At 67.3% G+C, this 19,364-nt stretch overlaps 5 protein-coding genes across 6 annotated transcripts; all 5 read right to left on the bottom strand.

The window, feature by feature from the left end:
• On the bottom strand, positions 1 to 4,242 carry MLX (MAX dimerization protein MLX). 2 transcript variants are annotated; one of them, XM_075723107.1, is made up of 8 exons: positions 4,192 to 4,242; positions 3,783 to 3,819; positions 3,521 to 3,610; positions 2,902 to 3,008; positions 2,547 to 2,646; positions 2,175 to 2,274; positions 1,566 to 1,767; positions 1 to 979 (listed from the first exon to the last, which is right to left on the bottom strand). In XM_075723107.1, the coding sequence occupies exons 1-8, from the start codon at positions 4,234 to 4,236 to the stop codon at positions 923 to 925; spliced, it is 738 nt and encodes a 245-aa protein (XP_075579222.1). In that variant the 5' UTR covers positions 4,237 to 4,242; the 3' UTR covers positions 1 to 922. The 2 variants fall into 2 exon arrangements, with proteins under 2 accessions (XP_075579222.1, XP_075579221.1); XM_075723106.1 differs by lacking the exon at positions 3,521 to 3,610 and having other exon boundaries at positions 4,192 to 4,236.
• A 10-nt stretch (positions 4,243 to 4,252) lies between these two features.
• Positions 4,253 to 6,325, bottom strand: LOC142595286 (coenzyme Q-binding protein COQ10 homolog B, mitochondrial-like). Its single transcript, XM_075723026.1, has 6 exons — positions 6,219 to 6,325; positions 5,725 to 5,826; positions 5,448 to 5,637; positions 5,126 to 5,227; positions 4,800 to 4,997; positions 4,253 to 4,375 (listed from the first exon to the last, which is right to left on the bottom strand). The coding sequence occupies exons 1-6, from the start codon at positions 6,323 to 6,325 to the stop codon at positions 4,253 to 4,255; spliced, it is 822 nt and encodes a 273-aa protein (XP_075579141.1).
• Positions 6,326 to 6,967: 642 nt separating this feature from the next.
• Positions 6,968 to 12,391, bottom strand: COASY (Coenzyme A synthase). The gene is given in 11 exon segments (XM_075723025.1): positions 6,968 to 7,024; positions 7,339 to 7,485; positions 7,577 to 7,674; positions 8,320 to 8,404; positions 9,540 to 9,604; positions 9,738 to 9,755; positions 9,758 to 9,829; positions 10,040 to 10,229; positions 10,505 to 10,636; positions 11,120 to 11,334; positions 11,773 to 12,391. Coding segments are annotated over 11 exon segments (1,698 nt in total).
• A 501-nt stretch (positions 12,392 to 12,892) lies between these two features.
• On the bottom strand, positions 12,893 to 14,572 carry HSD17B1 (hydroxysteroid 17-beta dehydrogenase 1). Its single transcript, XM_075722862.1, has 6 exons — positions 14,476 to 14,572; positions 14,166 to 14,327; positions 13,692 to 13,871; positions 13,501 to 13,594; positions 13,171 to 13,354; positions 12,893 to 13,063 (listed from the first exon to the last, which is right to left on the bottom strand). Exons 1-6 carry the CDS (start codon positions 14,570 to 14,572, stop codon positions 12,893 to 12,895), a joined length of 888 nt encoding a protein of 295 aa, XP_075578977.1.
• Positions 14,573 to 15,633: 1,061 nt separating this feature from the next.
• Positions 15,634 to 19,364, bottom strand: NAGLU (N-acetyl-alpha-glucosaminidase). The gene is made up of 6 exons (XM_075723105.1): positions 18,958 to 19,364; positions 18,143 to 18,290; positions 17,916 to 18,062; positions 17,631 to 17,716; positions 17,124 to 17,380; positions 15,634 to 16,894 (listed from the first exon to the last, which is right to left on the bottom strand). Exons 1-6 carry the CDS (start codon positions 19,362 to 19,364, stop codon positions 15,678 to 15,680), a joined length of 2,262 nt encoding a protein of 753 aa, XP_075579220.1. The 3' UTR covers positions 15,634 to 15,677.

Below are 19,364 nucleotides of genomic sequence, written 5' to 3'. Positions count from 1 at the left end.
AAAAAAAATCAAATCAAGGCTGGTTATACGTATGTATCTCTATAAAAGGAGGAGCAGCGAGAGCCCGTGGCAGCGCTGTGCTACAGCTACTGAGCTACTTTCCTGTTCAATACAGCCACATCAAAACCCAAAGATGGATGAAGCTGGACACATTTCAGCACTCACCAGCGCGAGCAGGAAAAGCCTGTACAGAAGGCTTGCTCCTGTCTCCCTGTCAGGGGAACTATGGCTACAGCGGGAGAGGTCAGGTTTTAGCAAGTCCCTGGCCCGTGCCGCCAGCTCTGCACCGGGGAGGTGGCGGCTGCACCGATTAAGTGTCTTCCTGGCAGTGATGGGCTCATCCTTCCCCAAAGCATCTACACAACTTTTAAAAAAACACCCTGCCCCGTAAGAGCTGCTTCACAGGGAGGTACGAGAAAGCCCAGTTACGGGAGAAGCCTATTCCTAGCCTGTTTTAACAGAAACCAACAGCTTTTAGTGTGTGTTCTTGTTTCATTCCCCCTCCCCTGGGATCAGAAGGGGTTGTATCAGAGGCCTGAGGTTGCAGAGCAGATCTGCTCCGCAGCAGAGAGTCAGTGGCACAGGCAAACCCCACCGCGCCTGCCTGAGCTAAAGACTCTCTGGCATCTTAAAAGACCTCTACTCAATACACACTTTTTTCCCCGCCTTCACTATGTCCCTACAAATATTTGGTAATATTGACTGTGACAGTACCTGTGGAGCAGAGGTGTGTGCACAGCGTCATTTTGGTTTCATAGTTAATACAATAAATAATTCAGAGAAGCTTTAAGAACAGCCACGAGGGAGATGACCCAGCCCTTCCTGGTGCCTGTCACCCAGGCCCCCAGGCAGGAGATGCCACGTCCACGTGGGTGCAGAGGTGGCAGCAGCCCCGGAGCCGCTGGCGCTGCAGCAGGAAGGCTCAGTAGATCTGACTCTTCAGTTGGTGCAGGACCCCGATCACAATGTCCTGCAGTGTCTGGGGCAGAGAGGAGACATGGTCAGTCGTGCCGGTGGAGGAATGGCGCGTCCCTGGTGAGTGACTCCTGCAAGAGCCTGGGGCACGTACCGCGGGCATCAGCCCCGGTCACGGCACTGGAGCTGGCACACGCGGTGCCAAACTGCCACGTCTGTATGGGAAACGCTCCCACCACTGTTCCTGGGCCATGGGGTCTCAGGCAGCCGCAGCAGGGCAGGGACCCGGCCCTGAGTGCCTGAACCCCTGAGAGGTTTCTTAATTCCCAGAAAACCTTTAGGTGTGCTGAGGGAGTGATGGGGACCAAGCAGGACTCTCCTTCTGAACTGTTTCACCCTGGCCAGCTTTCAGCACCAAACCAGTCCAGCAGCTGGAGTGGGAGAGGCTGGAGCTCGGGCACCCTCTCCCATCCCCACTGTGCCCCTGCCCTGCCCCAGTCCCATACCAGCCACACGCTGCCCTTTGGGAAACCCCAGGAGGGGGGACAGCCGCACGCAGCCCCGCACTCCAGCTGGGCGCAGATGTGCGCAGTGCTCTCCGCCCTGGTTCCCTCTGCCGTCGCGACAGCCCACCCCCAGCTCCTGCTTACCTGGGGCTTGCAGTGCTCCTCAATCCAGCTGAAGACGCAAGCCGAGAGCTCCTGAAAACTCGTTACTGAGATGGAGGCGTTAAAGGACTGGAACAGGGAATCCATAATGCCTTGGAAAACATTGAACTTCACCTCGTCAGAGACCTGGTCCTTCCCCTCGTTCGGGTTGTCCTGATGAGCTTTCACAATCTGCTCGTAGTTTCTGAAACACGTTCAGCAGCAGAGTGAGGCCTCCCACCCCCAGCTTCCACCCAGTCGCGGCGCAGAGCTCTGCCTTTCGCTGGCCAGTGAGAACCTCTGCAGGGATGGGGAGGACCAAGAGTTTGTGGAAGATCCTGCAAGCAAATAAACACTGGGAAGCTGCAGCCTCTCCTGACACTGGGAGCAGATTCATTTTCTGACTCAGATCCACATTCGTACTAAACTCCACCAACTAACCCAAGACAGACCCACACTAACGAGCCACAGGAGAAACGATGACAGTGGGCAGGGACGGGCTTGCTACTGTGGGTGCAAGGCTGGCTGCAAAGCACTGACTGCACCCACGGAGCCTTGGAAGGACAGGGGGGAAAACAGCAGGAGGGCAGCAACCAACAGCTCTTCCCTTACACTTTCATGATCTTCAAGGCCATCACGTCTTTCCTGAGGGTAGAAACTTCCTCCTCTTGCTTCTTCTTTTCCTTGTGCAGGAACTGGATGTAGTCAATAGCTGAGCATGAAAATAGAGTGTGAGGATTCAAGAGCACACACAAGCCCCCAAGAGCCCCGCAGAAGGTGCCCAAGCCTGGGTAGCATCAGCTCCCAGCTGCCCTGACTCTTCTCGGGGAGGTGGGTGGCTGGAGGTGGCCAGCACTGGGCTCCCCCAGAGCATCATCACACCAGAAGGTTCCCAAAGTGCTGAACCTCCACGCTGCGCGGCTCTAGCGAGGCATTTTGGGGATCGATAGCACCCCCTTCCCTCTCCCCACCCTCAAGACTCACTTTTCTGGAGGACAATGGCCTTGCTCAGCTTCTGGGAGCCTATGGAGAAATCCTGCTGCTCACAGGTGGGAACGATAGCCTGCAAGTCATCGTAGCCTTTCTGTGGGGAAGCAGAGCCACAGCACATGCATTTGGAATTCAGCAATTTGAAACAACCAGTCTCACAAGGTGGCAAATCCCAGCTCCCACCACGCAGCCAGCCAGAGCCAAGGTGCCTCCCAGCATGCTTGTGCCTGGGGAGGGTAGATCCAGCAGCAAAACAAAGGGGAAGGTGCTGAAAACAGCAGGGTGCTGGGTGCCGCAGGGCCCCGGCAAGTTGCTGCGCTCTGACGGCGCACGCAGCCTCTCGGGTTACCTTGATGGCGTCTCGCCTCTTCTGCTCCGCCTGGGTGTGCGCCCGCCTGCGCCGGTCCTTGTACGACTCCTTGTAGGGCTCCTGGTGATAATCGCTGTCCTCATCATCTGCGCGGAGAGAACTCGCGTGAGCGTGAAGAAGCCTGGCTGGCGAGCTCCGAAGCGCAGGGGGCAGAGGCGCACGGAGGGGGCGAGAGCTCGAGGCACCAGCTGGGCTCCCCGCTCCTGCTGCACTGCAGCCACAGCCAGGCCCAGGAGAGCCCCGTGCCCCCAGGGCCGCAGCCAGCTCCAGCACATCGGGCCAAGGACAAATGCTCCGAGGGGCCCTGCCAACCCTTTCCTTTTCCTTGTGGAGCTGGGCAGGAAGAAGACTCCCTTGGGAAGGTGCCACAACCTGACTGATTCCCTACTCCAAACGCTGCTGGAAACCACAATGCCCCGATGCTGTTCCCCACCATCTCCCCTCCCTCCTAGGGGTGGGAATCCTGCGCAGCCAGTGAGGGAGGCAGCTGTGCTCGCGCCCTCGGCACAGGGGTGAGGGCTGGAAGCCCTGCTGTGTGCGGGGCAGCCCAGTGAGCAGAAAGACCCACGGTCACAGAGGACAAACCCCACGGGCCTACCTGTATTGGGGACAGAAGAGGCACTGGTGGAGCCGATACTGTTGGCTCGCGAGACTATGCTTCCTTTCCTAGCATTTTCCATAAAGAGCGCTGGAAGAAGAGGTTTCACGGAGTAAAGGGACAAACCCGGGGCGCATAACCGGGGGCAGAGGGATGGGGCGGACGGGTCACCAGGCCGCCGCTGCCACCGCCACGCTCATGACGAGCAGCTGCTGTGACTGCACGGGGGCGGCCCAGGGCCAGGCGCTGCCCGGGCACCTACCCGAGTCCAGGCCATTGTCGCTGTAGGCTGCGTCCACCTTGCGCGGGGCCGGCGGAGCCACGGCGGGCGGGAGGAGAGATGTCAGCGGGGCCGGGGCAGCAAACCCCGGGGCCTGGCTCCCCGTCGGGGCCCCCGGCTCCCCCCGGAGCCCCCTGACCCCCGGCCTCGGCCCCTGACCCCAGGAGCCCGGGTCGCCCAAGCAGCACCCCCCCGCCCCTCGAGCTCCGCTCAGTGACCTTTGACCCCCGCCCCTCGCCATGACCCTTTCCCCTCGACCCGGCGCTCACCCCGCCCGCCCTCGGCCCCGCCGCCGCCCCGGCCCAGCGCCCCCACCCGCACTGCCCTTAGCGGCGCCCAAGCGAGCCGAGCCGGCCCGGCCCCTCCGCCCCAGCCCGGCGAACGGAGCCACCTTCCCCCAGGAGTCCTCGGCCGCGGCGCCGGGCGGCTCCGCCATCTTCCGCCCGCCCCGGTCATGTGACCGCCGCGGGGGCCGCCGGGAAACGCAGTCCGCCCCGCCGGGCCGCCAGGGGGCGCCTGCAGCAGCAGCGCCACCCGCCTCGGCCCGGTCGATGCCCGGCACTTTCGTAACCGCCCTGACGTCACGGTGACGCAGGAGCGCCGGGCCTGGGTCAGAGTCCGTCGCTCGCGGGGGTCCCGGCCCCGGTGCTGCGAACCGGGAGTCCCGGAGTCCTGCCCCGGGCCGGGCGGGGAAGGGCCGGCCCCCGCCGCGTCGCCTCGGCCCGGTAACCGGGCTGGGGGCTGGGGGCTGCTGCCGGCGAGGGGCCGGGGGCCGCCCGGAGCCCCCGGGGGAGGGAAGCCAGAGCAGGCAGCGCCCACACCGGGGGCTGCGGCTGGGACAGCGCACCCCGAACGCCCGCCGAGCCCGCCCACCGGCAGCGCTGGTCCCCGCGTCAGCGGCGCGGAGCAGAACCGGGGTTGGAAAAATAAATTCTCTCTTAAATGCACATAAATAGGATGAGGCCCTGAGCAGGGCTGGGGGCAGAGCCCGGCCGAAACCGGGACCAAGCGCCGAGGAGCGTCTCCTGGTGAGGCGTCCTCGTGCCCGGCACACGGCCTGCGAGGCGGGACAGCTGCCTGCGGCCCAAACAGCGCCTGCGCCCGGTCCTCGAAGGCCGCCACCGTCCGCTTCGCCACCTCGTCCAGAAACGGGCTGGCCAGCCGGGAGTGCAGCGCCAACCTGAACTCGAAGGAGACCTGGCAGGGAGCGGAGAGGCGTTGGGGGGGTCACGGCAGGCAGGCAGCCCCCCGACAGCAGGGCAACACCGGGGGCTGCCTGCAGCTCTCCCTGCCCCAGCAGACCCCGCGCAGGGGGAGGCACTCACTGAGAAGTCCAGCAAGCAGGTGTCTGTCCGTCCGGGCAGCCCTGGCCCGAACCGCCACAGCGTCTCCAGGTGCCTGAAGAGGCGGCAGTCCCGGCTGACGGCCTGCGGCAGGGACCCGGCCCCGCTCAGGAGGCCGCTCTGCTCCCGAAGCGTGCGGGGCCCAGCCCTGCCCCTGCCCCGCGCATCCACAGGCTGCGACGGTCCCCGCGTCCCCCCAGGTCCCCACCTCACGGAGCTGTTGGGGTCTCCAGCTCCCCGGGTGCAGCCCAAATGCCCCCACACCCCAGCGAGACCCGCAGCACCCTGGTCCTGCCCTGCCTACCCAGATCCGCCAGGAGCCCAGGAAGACCTCGGAGACATAGCGCTCCAGGAAGGGCGGGAAGCCGACCTCGAGCTCTGCCCGCAGCACCTGCCCGCGGCGGGAGAGCGTGGCCAACCGGCTGCACCAGGGCACGAAGAGCCGGTATTCCCCCACATTGGCCACCAGTGCGTACATCTGCTCTGCTGAGTACCTGCGCTGGAGGCGGGGGGTCAGGGCCTGCACAAGCCCAGCCGATGCCCCCGTGGGGGCCAGGACCCAGGGTGGCAGCAGGACTCACCCCAGGACCCGCTGCTCCCAGTGCCTGCTGGAGCCGGTGCCCGCTGGGATCAGGAATGGCCGTGCTGGCTGCACCGGTGAGGAACGGGGGATGCCGAGACAGCTGGAGGGGAGAGGGGGTCAGGGAGCCGGCTCTGCCGCATCACGGCACATCGGCCCCGGTACGGTACCACACCAGCACCCCGGTATGGTATAGTATGGTATGGTACCATACAGGCACACTGGCCCCGGTATGGTACGGTACCACACCAGCACTGGCACATCAGCCCCGGTACGGTACCGCACTGCACTGGCCCACCAGCCCCAGTACAGTAGCGTGCCAGCACACTGGCCCCGGTATGGCACGGTACCACACCAGCACCGGCACCGGTGCAGTACTGCACTGCACTGGCACACCGGCCCCGGTATGGTACAGTGCCACACCGGCACTGGCACACTGGCCCCGGTATGGTATGGTACCACACCGGCACCGGTACACCGGCCCCAGTACGGTACCGCCCCGGCCCCCTGGCCCCGCCGCCCCGGCCCCGCGCCGTCTCACCGGGAGCCGGCCCCGCCGCCACTCGCAGCGCCCCGAGCAGCGTCCGCCCGCGCCCGGCCATGGCTCGGCTCTGCCCGCCGGTACCGGGGCAGGACGGGCTCGTGCTCCCGGTGACATCGGGGGGAGGGGGGCGCCGGGGGCGGGACCGGCCGCTCCGCCCCCCCCGCCCGCCCACGGGACGGACCCGGCGGCACCGTGCGGGGCCCGGCCGTGGGGACCCCGGCGGCACCGAGCGCCTCGGGGGCTGCGGCTCCGCTGCCGGCGGCGGTCGGGGAAGGGGACGGCGACCACCCCGGGCCCCCGGACCCCCAGAACCGGGGGCGAGGCCCCACAGCGGGGCAGCAGAGCCGGCTGCTGGGGTGGGTTCGGCCCCTGCGAGGGTGGGCTGGGGGCGCGGGGGGCAGGACCAGCACACGGACATGCACTCAGGGAGAAGCCTCTTTACTGGCGTACAGGAGGTCCGGGCACCAGCGCAGGCTCAGCCCCTTGGGCCGAGGAGCTGCTTGCCGGGGGACAGGGGGACACCCCGGCCCGTCTGCGGGGCTGGATGTGGCGGGTGGGTTCAGCCCCCGTGCCACGCTCCTTCCCAGCACGGCCGGGTCGCTGACGGCGCGCGATGCCAGCACACGGACCCTCGCCTCCCGTCCCACCAGTGTGGGATCCGTGGGGTCGGCGCGTGACGGTCAAGAGGAGCGAGAGCCCCTCACGGGCCGCGCTCGTGGCTCAGGCGCTGCTGCAGGAGGTCCCAGGCCTTCTCCACCTGCCAGAAAACCCACATGGGACGGCACCTCAGAGCCCGCGGCCAAGCTGGGGACGAGGCAAGCGGCACCACGGCACGGGCAGGAGCATCACACGAGGGTCCCACACTTCTTGTCCCTTCCCTGCTGCGTTTACATCCCAGAATTCGTTCCTCGTGGCCGCGTCCAGAGGCAGCCTCGATGGGGAGCAGCATGCCGAGGCATGCCATGGATGACCCGGGCGCAGCACTGAGCCCTCCGGTCCCCGTCACGGGCGCCCGCCTTCCCCTTTACCGCCCGAGACAGACCCCAGCACTGCAGCCAGCCCAGGGCTCACCTGCTTGCGGGTGACGTCCGGCTCCCAGAGCGTGCACAGCACCACCTGCGACTGCTCCACCCTTTGGCTGTTGGTCATCTGGCTCCGCAGCCGGCTGCGAGCAGCCTCCTCGCTCAGCCCGTCCCTGGCCATGATGCGCTTCACAGCCTGGCAGGAGCAGAGGGGATGCTCAGGCGCTCGGCGGGGAAGCTGAGAACCAGCCCTGGCAGCAAGCGACGGGCCAAGGGGCATTGCCCACCTCCTCTTCTGGGATGATGGCCGTCCACACCTCATGGACCATATCTTGCCAGCCAGCCTCCAGCAGCACGGCAGCGTCCAGCACACACACGGCCTTTCCTATGGAACGAGGCCATTCCTCATTACCTGGCAATCGCAAGGCGGCGCGACTGCTCCTCGGCGTCCAACCCAGCCAGTCCACTTACGCTCAGAGTCACGCCTTCCTGCAAACTGGCAGCACAGACACTTTACTGCTGAGCCAAAGAACCTCACGTGGAAAAGAGAGTGGCAGGCAGAGGCTGTGTTTGCTTAAAGGGCGCACCTGGGATGGAGGGTTCCCAGGCACGGCAAGCCAATGCCTTCAGCCAAACGCCTATTGAGCTACCAACAGCCTTTCCCAAGAGCTGGAAAAATCCTGCTCCCAGAAGGAATACACACCACACTCACTGCTGGAGCACTACACGGAAACCAAACTTGAAGTCACACGGGAAAGAGAAAGCAACCTCCACCCTCCTCCAGAGCAGGAAGCTTGAGGTAAGCCAGTCCCAGCTGCCGGCCCAGCTGAGTGGAGGGGTTTGCTCGGAGATGTGCCAGTGAAAATCCCCAGCAAGCTGCCCCGCAGAGAAGAGGTGGGTCTGAGCATGGAAAATACTCACCGTGCTGCCAAAAGCACCAGATTCCCAGGAGCTCTGGGTCATGGTGTGCCACACAAGACAATGCACCCAACTCCCACCTTTGTGCTGCAATGGGACCTGCCCCAGTTACCTTGAGCATCCGCCTCCCTGATCTGCTCCTTGACCATCCGGGCCATCTCAGGCCACACAATGTCCGTGAGACTCTTCAGCCGCTCCTAGAAAGGACCACGACAGGATTCGGTTCCTTGCCCTCAGAACCCCCGGGCAGCCAACGAGGGGATCGCTGGTGGCAGCGGCAGTCACGGAGGGCACCCGGAAAGGACCTGCTAACGCATGGGGGATGGACCCGGCCCATCGCTGCTCGCTAAGCGCAAGGAAGGAAACAATCTATGGGGACAATCTTTTTAGCAAGGCCTGTCGTGGCAGGACAAGGAATAACGGTTTTAAACTAAAGGAGGGGAGATTTAGACTGGATATAAGGAAGAAATTTTTTACAGTGAGGGTGGTGAAGCACTGGCACAGGTTGCCCAGAGAGGCGGTGGAGGCCCCATCCCTGGAAACATCCCAGGCCAGGTTGGACGGGGCTCTGAGCACCCTGGGCTGGTTAGAGCTGTCCCTGTCACTGCAGGGGTTGGGCTGGGTGGGCTCTAAAGGTCCCTTCCAACCCAAAGCGTTCTATGATTCTGTGAAAGCTTCCACGCTGGCCAGAGGCTCCCACGCCCACTGATGGGGTCAAGGCTCTTCTGCCTTTTATTTTCCTTGCCCTGCCAGGCACAGCTCAGTCTCTGCTGCAAGAGGCGCTTTGCAAAGACCCGCCCCGCAGTACAGCGAGCTCCCCACGCAGCAGCACCCACGCGAGATCCATTCATCTCGGGAGAACCCCTCGAGCTGCCTTCACGGGCTAGGGCAGCCCACAGGACCTGGGCGAAAGGCTGAGCGCTGGCCCGGCCAACAAAGCCAGGCACAGAGGGTCAGGTTCGGCTGCCGCGTCACCGAGCCCCCGCGGGTACACCGAGCCCAAACCGCGCACAAGGGTCAGAGAGCACCGCCTCCACGTGCGTCAGGGCTGTTGCTCCGCGCTGGGCGGAGGACAAGCGTGGGACAGAGGGGACAGGGATGGGGACGGGGAGGCAGCAGTAGCTGCCGGGGCGAGAGGAGTGTGTCCAGCACGGCTGCTGACTCGGCTACAGAGCTGGGATCTCTGTGTCCTGCCCTGTCCGTACGTCACTGCCAGAAAGTAGTCAGGAAGGCGTCAGCAGCTCAAAGGGCTGAAAAATAAAAAGCCTCAGGACAGATGGAGAGCTCCCAGCTTGCAAGATTAAACATTGACAGTCTCCATGCTGCTTTTACCTGGTTTCCAAACACTTTGGCCCCAAGGACTTTCCTGTTAATCGTCCCGTCTTCATTCAAGATTTCTGCAAGACAGAAGCAGAACAGGCTTGGGAGGAATGAATCCAACCCGCTTCCCTGCGGCAAGCCGAAGTCAGAGTGAAAGGATTTCAGCATGGGGCTCTCAGAGGGACCCAGAAAGGAGCTGTAGGACCTGACCTGGCAGCTCTTCCCCTTACTCCAGAAGAGGACAGGGGAAGCTTTCCCTAGACAGCCCGGTTTAGCCTTCCACACCAGCCAGTTTACAGTAGCTCTGACATGGGACGCGCAAGACTTGGGGAAAGCAGTGGTTTGCCCCGCTCGGGCCGAACCATCACCAAATCAGCTACAGAGCTGGGTGGCGTGGAGCCCAAAACCCACAGGGAGGGAGGGACGGCTCCCTGGGACGACACTAAGATGATGGCACACCCCGACCTCTTCTTCCTCCTCCCAGTCTTCCCCGCAGCCTTCGGTGGCTCTACCTGCCCCAAAGGCCACCACCACGTGCTCGTAGGCAGGGCCACCGGGGACATAGACGGCGTGGCCCAGCTTGTCAGCGTCAATGAGGAACGCTCCCAGGTGCCCCAGAAGTTTGGCGATGGAGGTTTTCCCACTCCCGGTTCCTCCAGTCAGGCCGATCACGTACGGGCGCGAAGGCAAGGCAGGGTCTTGCTAAGAGAAGAAGGAAAGCTGTTGCCAGCAGACGGAGGACGTGGGCTCTGCTGGATCCTGACCACCCGGCCTGGAGACGGGCACGAAAGGTCCTGGCCCTGCAGAGCTGGGGCCTGCTCCCTCTGAGGGCTACAGGCAGCGGGCAGGCAGTCCTCCGAAACTTGTCCCCCCGCAGCGGGGGGATGAGCTGGCTCCTCAGCTCCCGAGGCTGCCACCCCTCCTCCCTGGCACACTGTTCCCATCGCGGCCCACGGCTCTCCAAGCACCCCCCTCACCCGCGGGGGCTGCAGCAGCGTCCCCAGCAGCCTCTGCCGGAGGCTGGAGGAGCTGATCTTCTCCTCCTCGTTCTGACTGTGCTCGGGGTCCTTCATCAACAGGATCTCGTAGAGAGCCAGCTCGGGGAGGCCCTGCCGAGAGAAGAGAGCCCCGAGGGCCGTCAGCCCCAGCAGCTGCGGGGATTCAGCGGAGGGAAGGGGGCTCAGCGGGAGGTCAAGGCCTGAACGAAGCAGCACAAACGAGGCTGCAGCCGCTCCCAGCGTCCCCACGGGGCAGCTCCATCCCTGCGAAGGGCACGTTCCCGGCAGCCAAGAGGGGAAGAGAGCCCACAAAGCTGCCTGCTTGACCCTGACTCTCCCTGCGTGCGGGGCTGGCGGCGCTGCCCGGGGTCAGGCCGCCGCAGAGGCTGCCGCACCACCCTTGGGGCGCACGTGGCTGGGGGCAGCTCGGCACGAGGCACCCATCTGCAGGGTGCCCTCAAGCCCAGGCTGCGGCACGCCGGGGCACCGAACAGCCGCGGCTGCTCACCAAGACCCGATTTGCCCGCAGCCAACGGCGGGCAGGGGCAAGAGGGCGGGAAGGGGCAGCCCAGCGGGCTCCTGCGCAGGCATTACGTTTTCAAGTCTCTTCTTGTTCACGGCCTCCCCTCCCCTGCGGGTCTCCTCGCTGACCACCAAGCACTGCAGGTCGGGGTCCGTGACCGAGGGGCCGTAGGGGTCGAGAAGAGGCACGATGTCGTAACGCAGCGAGGGCTTCACGTCCTCCAGGAACTCGCGCAGCTTCGCCGCTCGCAGCTCGTACGGCTCGATCAGCTCCATCAGGACCTTGTCTGCCGGGTGCCAGGGGAGTGGAGAAGCAAGAGAGCGTCTGTTTAACAACGCGCAGCTCCCAGAGCGGCGGCAAAAGAGCGATGGAAAAGCAAGACCGGGAGACGGAGACAAAACCCGTCTGTGACTTTGGGAGGCTGCCTCCTCCGGCTCCCCTCGCCCCTGCCGCGCCGTCAGCTCCGTGTCTGCGTGCCGCCATCGCTGGCACAGACGGGACGCCGGGCCCGCACTGTCACCCTGCCCGGACAGGGCCACCCAGGCGCTCTGGGTGCATGACTGCCGGGACCCCACGCGCCACAGGGACCCCAGACCACCGGCCCCTCTCACCGCCCTGTCCCGGTCAGCACCGGGCCGACCCCTCGGCCCCATACCGGCAGCAGGGCCGGCCGCCCCCGGCTCCCCCCCCGCCCCAGCGCGGTGCCGGTCGCCCCGGGACTCACGGCGGAGCAGGTCGCCGTCGGCCACCCCGGCCAGGAGCCGCTGCCGGGCCAGGAGGCAGCAGGCGCTGAGCAAGAAGCGGTGGGCGCCATGCAGGCGGTCGAAGGTGCCGCCGACCACCACGTCGGAGAAGTCGGGGAGCGCCGCGTCGGGGTCCTCCTCGGGGGCCTCCTCGGGGGCCTCCCCGGGGTCCAGCCCGGCCTCCCCGGGGCCGCCCAGCAGCAGGACGGGCAGGCGCGGGGGGCAGCCGTAGGCGGCGGCGGCCAAGTGCTGCAGGCCGAGCCGCACCGGCCCCGCCGGCCCCTCGGCGGCAGCGGCCAGCAGGACGCGGGGGGGCCGGGCCAGGCGGCGGCCGGGGCCCAGCAGGACGCGCAGGTCCAGGCCCCGCTGCGCCGCCGCCGCCGCGTAGAGCGCGGCCAAGGCCCGGAGCAGCGCGGGGCAGGCGGGCGGCGCGGCGGGGCGCGGCGCGGGGGCGGCGAGCAGCAGCCCCGGCTGCAGGTGCACGTACAGCGGCCCCGCCACCGCCCCCGCCGCCGCCGCCAGCGCCGCCGCCGCCGCCCCCCGGGGCAAGGCGCCCAGCGGCGCCGTCAGCACCAGCAGCCCCGAGCCGGCGGGCGGCATGGCCCCGCCGGAAGCCGCCGCCGCCGCCCCGGAACCGGCCCGGGACAGCCTCCCGGGAGAGCCCGGCCGCTGCCCGGCGTCGGCGGCCGGCAGCGGGGAAGGGAGGTCGCGGGGTGGGGTCCCCCCGCCGTGCGAGGCGAGCGTCGGGACCGGGCTCCGCCCGCGGAGGGAGGAGACGGAGAGACCCGCCCCCCCCCGCCCGCGGCACCGGGCACGGCCCCGCCGGCCCCGCGGGGCGCGGCTGCGTCCCGGGGACCCCCCGCGGGACCCCGGAGCGAGGGCGGGGGGAGCCCCCCCGGGACCGGGCTGAACCCCCGCCAGCCCCCGGGCGGGGCTGCTCGGCGAGGGGCTGCGGCGAGAGGGACGGAGCCGGGAGCCGGGCGGCTGCAAAGGGTTTTATTGGCAACACGGGGGGACCGAGACCCCCCGGGCCGGGCCGGACGCCGCAGGGCCGGGGGTCCGCACCGCAGCGCGCTTCCCCCGGTGTCCCGGTGGCTCTGCTCAGGGCTGGTCGCCGCCGGCCTCGCCGCGGCCGAACACGAAGTCGTGCATGGCCCGGACGTACGCGGAGCCGTCGGGGCTGGCCAGCCTCAGGCGCGAGAGCGGGGCGAAGAGCTGGGTGGTGATGCAGCGCAGGGGAGGGCATGGGGTGCCGATGGCCTCCAGGAACACCTGGCACCGCAGAGGGGTCGCACCCATCCCCGGCACAGCCGCGGGGCCGGGACCCCATGGCCAGACCCGGGCACGGACCCCTTCGCCCCCACCCCGCAGGGACTGACCTGCAGGACGTCCTCCACCTCCTGGGCCACGTCGTGGAAGAGGCTCTGGCAGTGCTGCAGGTACCGGCGGTAGAGGCCCCGTGTCTCAGCGTCCAGGCCCTGCAGCTCGCTGCCCTCGGGGTCCAGGCACTGCATGTTGGCCAGGAAGCTGGTGTTGACAGGTCCGCACTCCACCAGCGTCAGGCTGCGGGAAGGAGCGGGGCGGCAGCTCTGAGCCAGGTGCGTGAGCCACCATAGTACCCTCCATCCCGGCATCCCTCCGTCCCGGCATCCCTCCGTCCCGCCACAGGGAACAGGAGTGCAGCTGCCCACGGTGCTGCCGGGACTCACTGGATGTTGAAGGGCTGCAGGACGATGGCCAGGCTCTCGCACAGCCCCTCCACTGCAAACTTGCTGGCGCAGTACACAGAGTTGAAGGGCAGTCCTGGGGCAGAGCCGCACCGTGAGCACCGGGTCCTTTCCCCGTGGCTCCCCGTGCCGCAGGGTGCTGGAGGTCCTGCCGCAGCAGGGCCAGGTCCCACCTTGCAGCCCCCCGATGCTGCTGGAGATGATGATCCGTCCGGCCTTGCGGCGCTTCATGGCGGGCAGGAACGCCTGGATGGTGCGGATGGCCCCGAAGAGGTTCACGTCGAAGACGGTCTTCATGGCTTGGTCGGAGCAGGTCTCCAGGGGACCCATCAGTCCCACCCCCGCGTTGCAGACTGCCAGCCACAGCGTTGGTGAGCTGGGACCGCACCCCCCCCGCCCACTCCCTGGCGCTGTCGAGGTGCCAGGAATGTGGGGTCGCTTCCCTGCTGATGGGCCAGCAACCCTCGGCACCCCCAAACCCAGCTCCTACACCCTTGCCCCGCTGAACACATCCCATCCCAGCCCCGGGACTGCCGGCACCTCCCGTGATTTGGCATTTGCTCCTGGTGCCCCAGGGAGGGTCGGCAACCCCAAAGAGGTCACCCCAGCCACCCTGGGGATGGTGGGGGCACCAGGAAGAGCCGTACCCAGCACGTCCAGCCGTTGCCCCTGCACTCGCTGCACAGCAGCTGCCACCGAGCACGGGTCGGTGACGTCGAGCTGCAGGACCTCCAGCGTGTCGGGGCAGCAGCCCCCCAGGCGCTCCAGCAGCCGCTCGCCCTTGGCCAGGTCGCGCATGGTGGCGTACACTGGAGGAGAGAGCGCGGCTGCGGGCAGCGGTGCTGCCGAGCTGCCCAGCCAACGCCGTCCCCAGCCCACCCCAAGGCACCGGTTGTCCTCGGCTGCCTGGGCACCCCCGGGGGTGCCAGCCCCCATGGTGCAGCATCACCCCTTTACCTTTGAACCTGCGAGCGGTGTCGGTGGCCAGGCGCGCGGCCAGCCCCAGGCCGATGCCTGAGGAGCAGCCCGTGATCAGCACCGTGGTTTTCTCCATGGGCAGGCAGTGCTGGCCGAGGGGGCCGCGCTGTTTAAAAGGGCCGGGAGGGGGGTCCCCCCTCCCCATGCCGTGTTGTGTCTGCCGCCTTATCTCAAGGCCCCTCCACCCACCTCCCTGCCCGCGCTCAGGGCTCCCTGTGCCTTGATGCTCACACAGCTGCTGCGATAAAGACCCCGCGGAGCCGGGACCCCCCCACGGGAGGAGGGTCTGGGGCACAAGGGGAGCCGCAGCCCCAGGGGTTGGCACCAGCCGGGGCCAGCCCCAAGCGCACCGTGCCGTGCCAGGCACCCAGCTGCCGGCACGCACCTGGCAGTGCGTTTTTCCTGCTATGCAGGATGGGGGGCTGAGCGCCGCTCCCCTGCCCCCCGTTTCGCACATGTCCTGCACCGGGGAGAGGAGATGAACACACATGGGAGAAAAGAGTGCTCAGCGACCAGGCCTTTAATTGCTCCGCAGGCTGGCAGCACTGCAGCTGGGCTCTCCCTGAGCCCCAGCTGGGGGGTGGAAAGGCCCAGAAAGCCCTGTCCCAGGGAGCGCGGCCCCAGCATCACTGCAGAACACTCTGCAAAGCCTCTTTTGGTACAAAAGGCACCAAGCGTGGCCGGGGCTGCTCTGCCCCCCCTCCCACTGCTGCCACCTCCCTGGCTGCTTCTCCGCCATCATCGCCCCCGCCAGCCAGGGCTCCACATGTGCCCTCTCCCTCGGCACAGTCTCAGCTCCCGCTGAGCTTCCAGCTGGAAGTGCCGGAGCAGCAGAGCCCTTCCCCTGGGCCCTCGCCTCCCGGCTCACGCCTAGGGCAGCCCAGCTTTCCTGGGGACAGGCTCAGGGCAGCCAGGCAGGGCTGAGCACAGCGCCTGGTGCAGGATGCGTCCCTGGGGCAGAGCCTGTCCCGCATCTGGCTGCCAGCCCCCCTCGGGTGCGTCCTGCCCATATGGGGGAAACGGCGGGTCTGGGCTGGCTGGGGGCCACCGGGGCTCTGTGCTTTCATTCCAGCATCGCCGGGACACAGCCGTCAGGCCAGGAGCTGCGGGAGCCTGGAGCTGGGAGGGCGCGGGGTCTCTGCCCTCCCTCCCCGGGGAGGCTCCGGAGGCACGGCCCAAAGTCACACTGGCCCAGCCGGGCTGCGCCGCAGGGTGCTGGGGTAGTATTTGAGGAACAGCTTCCTGGAGATCTCCAGCGTGTCCCCAGCCGGCACAACCGGGTAGCGCTTCTTGTTGTAGACGAAGCCTCTCTCCACCTGGAAGACGGCCTGGTTGAACTGGTCCTGGTGGAAGGGGCTGCCCGAGTTGAGGCTCTCTACCAGGGCAGAGACAAAGAGGCTCCAGCGCACGCCGTAGTAGTCCAGCACCAGCCCCCCCAGCTGCTTGTTGGCGTAGTCCAGGATGTTCCCGCTGGGTCCCCAGAGCGTCACCTGGTTCCGGGCGTTCAGCTCGTACTGCTCGGCCTCCCGGTCGCTGGTGGCCATGGCGCGGGCGCTCTCCAGCCAGCGGCCCAGCAGGAAGAGGCTGTGGCTGGAGAGGAGGCTGTCCAGCTCCGGCAGCAGGTCGTAGACCAGCACGCCACCGGCCGTCAGCAGCTCCGGCAGCGCGTGGCTTTGGAAGGCCCGGCGGATGCTCAGGTAGTAGTCGCTCACCAGCTGCTGAGCCGCTTGCCGCGTAACATCCACCAGGTCGTAGCGGAAGGTGGGGCTGGAGCCCAGCTCTGCGCCGGCGCTCAGCAGCAGGCGCCAGGCCTCGTACACGTCACTGGCGTTGTACCACAGCTCCGTGTCCATGCGCAGGGAGGGCCGGCGCACCAGCGGGCTGCGGTTGTGGTTGACGCAGACGCCGGTGCAGTTGTACACGCTGCGGAGGAGCAGCCGCCAGGCACTGGCCGCGGCGGCGTTTGGGGCGCCGTAGCGGCGCTCGGCGTAGCGGGTCACCCAGCTGGGGAGGTCGAGGGGCTCCTGGCGCCAGCCCAGCTCGTTCATCAGCTCGTACACCATGTCGTTCTGCTCGATGCCCTCAGGCACCAGCCCGGTGCCCACCATGGTGGAGTTGGGGAAGTGGCGAGCCACGAAGGGGCCATGGTTGATGGCCTCCACGGTGCCGAAGAGGCCGTGATTGCCCCCGAAGTTGTGCAGCATACACCAGATGAAGGGCTGCCCGTAGAAGGACTCCGTCCACTGGTAGACGGGCTTGGACTCAGCAAAGAGGTCGAGAACAATCATCCTACCGAGGGGCACACCATGCAGCAGGGCCCGCACCTGCGCTGGCTGCCAGAAGTCTGGCTGGTGCTGGAAGAGCCAGCCCTGCATGAGCCACAGAGCCTCGGGGTCGGCTGGGGACAGAGGTGCATGGGGTGAGGCTCCCCTCCAGGCAGGCCCCGCCGGCGCAGCTGCCGCGCTCCTGGCACAGCGGGCATCCCGCGAGGCGCCGGGGCCACCAACCGCCCCTCTTAGAGGGAACTTTGAGGGTCTGGCACCGAGAGTCACTTCCCTCCCCTCCAGCCCCTTGGCCCCCCAGCCCCCAGAGCCCTGCGGCCGGGCCGGCACTGCACGCTGACCCACCTCCCGTCATCGACCTGAAAACAGCGTTGCTGACCCTCGAGAGATAGGCAGGGTCAGAGGAGAGGGGGGTCATCTCGTTGAAGGTGTCGGCGCTATAGATGTGGTCTGTGCCGAAGTCCTTGATCAGCTCCTTCAGGAAGAGGGTCCCAATCACCTGGAACATGGGGTCCTCCGGGTCCAGCAGGTAGGTACACGAGTAGGTGCAGTCGAAGTGGCTCCAGCCCCCAAGGCGAGTGGCATTCACGCGCGGGAAGATGCTGCACCGGAGGGCAGAGACAGGGATCAGGATCAGGACAGGGCTGGGGTGCCCCTGCGGTGACAGGGCGGCCTCCTGGGGAAGCCGGCACAGGCACCGGAGGGCCGGGAGCTCCATTGGCCCTGGGAGCGCCCTGTGCAGCCAGCGCTGGCCGGAGGTGGGACCCCAAGAAGGGCCCAGGGCTGAGACGCCGGGGAGGGAGCTGTCACCGGGGCCCTGCAGGATCCGTGAGCCCGCGGGGCTGCACCTACCGAAGAACCCCCTGGGGCACGTGGCCCGCGAAGGCTGGCAGCACCGTGATCATCCCCAGCGAGCGCATCCTCTCCACGATCCGGTACTGGGAAAGAGAAAGAGGGAGGGAGCAGGGGGAGAGGAGCCCCCACCTCCCCGCGCAGGGCCCCCAGGTGCTGCTGGAGCCTGGGGAAGGGAGCGGCGGCCCCCAAGCCTCCGTGAGCGCGGTCTCAGCCTGGAGGAACAGGACAGGGGGTCGCATGGGTCTGCCCCGGGCGGGCGGGCAGCCCCAGTGCCCCTGGTACCTGCAGGTAAAGCTGTTTGAGGTGCCAGGCCGGCGGCAGCGGCCCTGCCCAACCGTGGAGGTTCCCCATCCGGTTCCAGGCCAGGAACGCCGGCCCCGTGAAGTACGCATCGATCTCCGACTGGTTCAGCCCCAGGGAGCGGTACACCTGCGCGGGGTGGCGGAGGCTCAGCCGGCCCCGCGGCCGCCCCGCTGCCCTGCCCGGTCCCACGGACCCCGATACTCAACCCGCTGCCAGGCCGCCTCCTGCCCCGCGAAGGCCGGCGCCAGGTTGATGCCGCTGAGCGCCATCCAGTCGATCTCCCGCTCCCAGCGCGCCCAGTCCCACCAGGCGTAGGAGTAGCTCTGGGTGCAGGCGTTCTGGTAGTAGCGGTACCTGGAGGGGAGCGGGCAGGAGGCTGCGGGCTGGGCCCCCCGTTCCCATTCCTGTTCCCATTCCTGTTCCCGTTCCTGTTCCCGTTCCCGTTCCCTGTTCCCGTTCCCATTCCTGTTCCCGTTCCCCGTTCCTGTTCCCATTCCCATTCCTGTTCCTGTTCCCCATTCCTGTTCCCATTCTCGTTCCCGGTTCCCGTTCCCATTCCTGTTCCCATTCCCATTCCTGTTCCTGTTCCCCATTCCTGTTCCCATTCCTGTTCCCATTCTCGTTCCCTGTTCCTGTTCCCGTTCCCTGTTCCCATTCCCGTTCCCATTCCTGTTCCCATTCCTTTTCCCATTCCTGTTCCTGTTCCCCATTCCTGTTCCTGTTCCCCATTCCTGTTCCCGTTCCCCATTCCTGTTCCCCGTTCCTGTTCCCCATTCCTGTTCCCGTTCCCCATTCCCGTTCCCCATTCCTGTTCCCGTTCCCCATTCCCGTTCCCCATTCCCGTTCCCCATTCCCGTTCCCGTTCCCCGTTCCCGTTCCCCGTTCCCGTTACGTAAGGGCGCCTTGTCCCGGGCTAACGAGGCGTGAGCATCGCCCGGCCCCGCGCCCGGAGCCCAGCTCGGCCCCATGGGACGGGACGGGACGGGACGGGACGGCCCCGGCGGGACCCCGGCCCCGTTACCTGCCGGGGGCGGAGGCGCGGATCTCGGCCCGCAGCCGCGGGAGCGGGTCGGGCAGGCGGAGCTGCGCCCCGGACCAGGAGAGGTGGCAGCCGCAGAAGTCGCGCAGGTAGCGGTAGAGGCCGGCGGCCGCCGCCACGCCGCTGGAGCCCGTCACGGCCACGGCCACGGCGGCGCCGGGCGGCGAGCGCAGCCGGTAGGTGTCGGGCCCGCCCGCCGCCAGCGCCGCCTGCACCGACAGAGCCACGGCGGCGGCCCGAGGGCCCAGCAGGCGCCGCGCCAGCGCCCGCACCGCCGCCTCCTGCCCCGCGTCCCCCGCGCCCGCCCGCGGCGCCGCCGCCGCCAGCAGCGGCAGCAGCAGCAGCAGCGGCGGCAGCAGCAGCAGCGCCAGCCCCCGCCGCGCCGCCAT

This window comes from Pelecanus crispus, chromosome 18, assembly GCF_030463565.1.
Source record: "Pelecanus crispus isolate bPelCri1 chromosome 18, bPelCri1.pri, whole genome shotgun sequence".
NCBI classification, from domain to species: Eukaryota; Metazoa; Chordata; class Aves; order Pelecaniformes; family Pelecanidae; genus Pelecanus; species Pelecanus crispus.
Note: the sequence above shows the minus strand (reverse complement) of the source record. Positions and strands in the feature narration are given on the sequence as shown.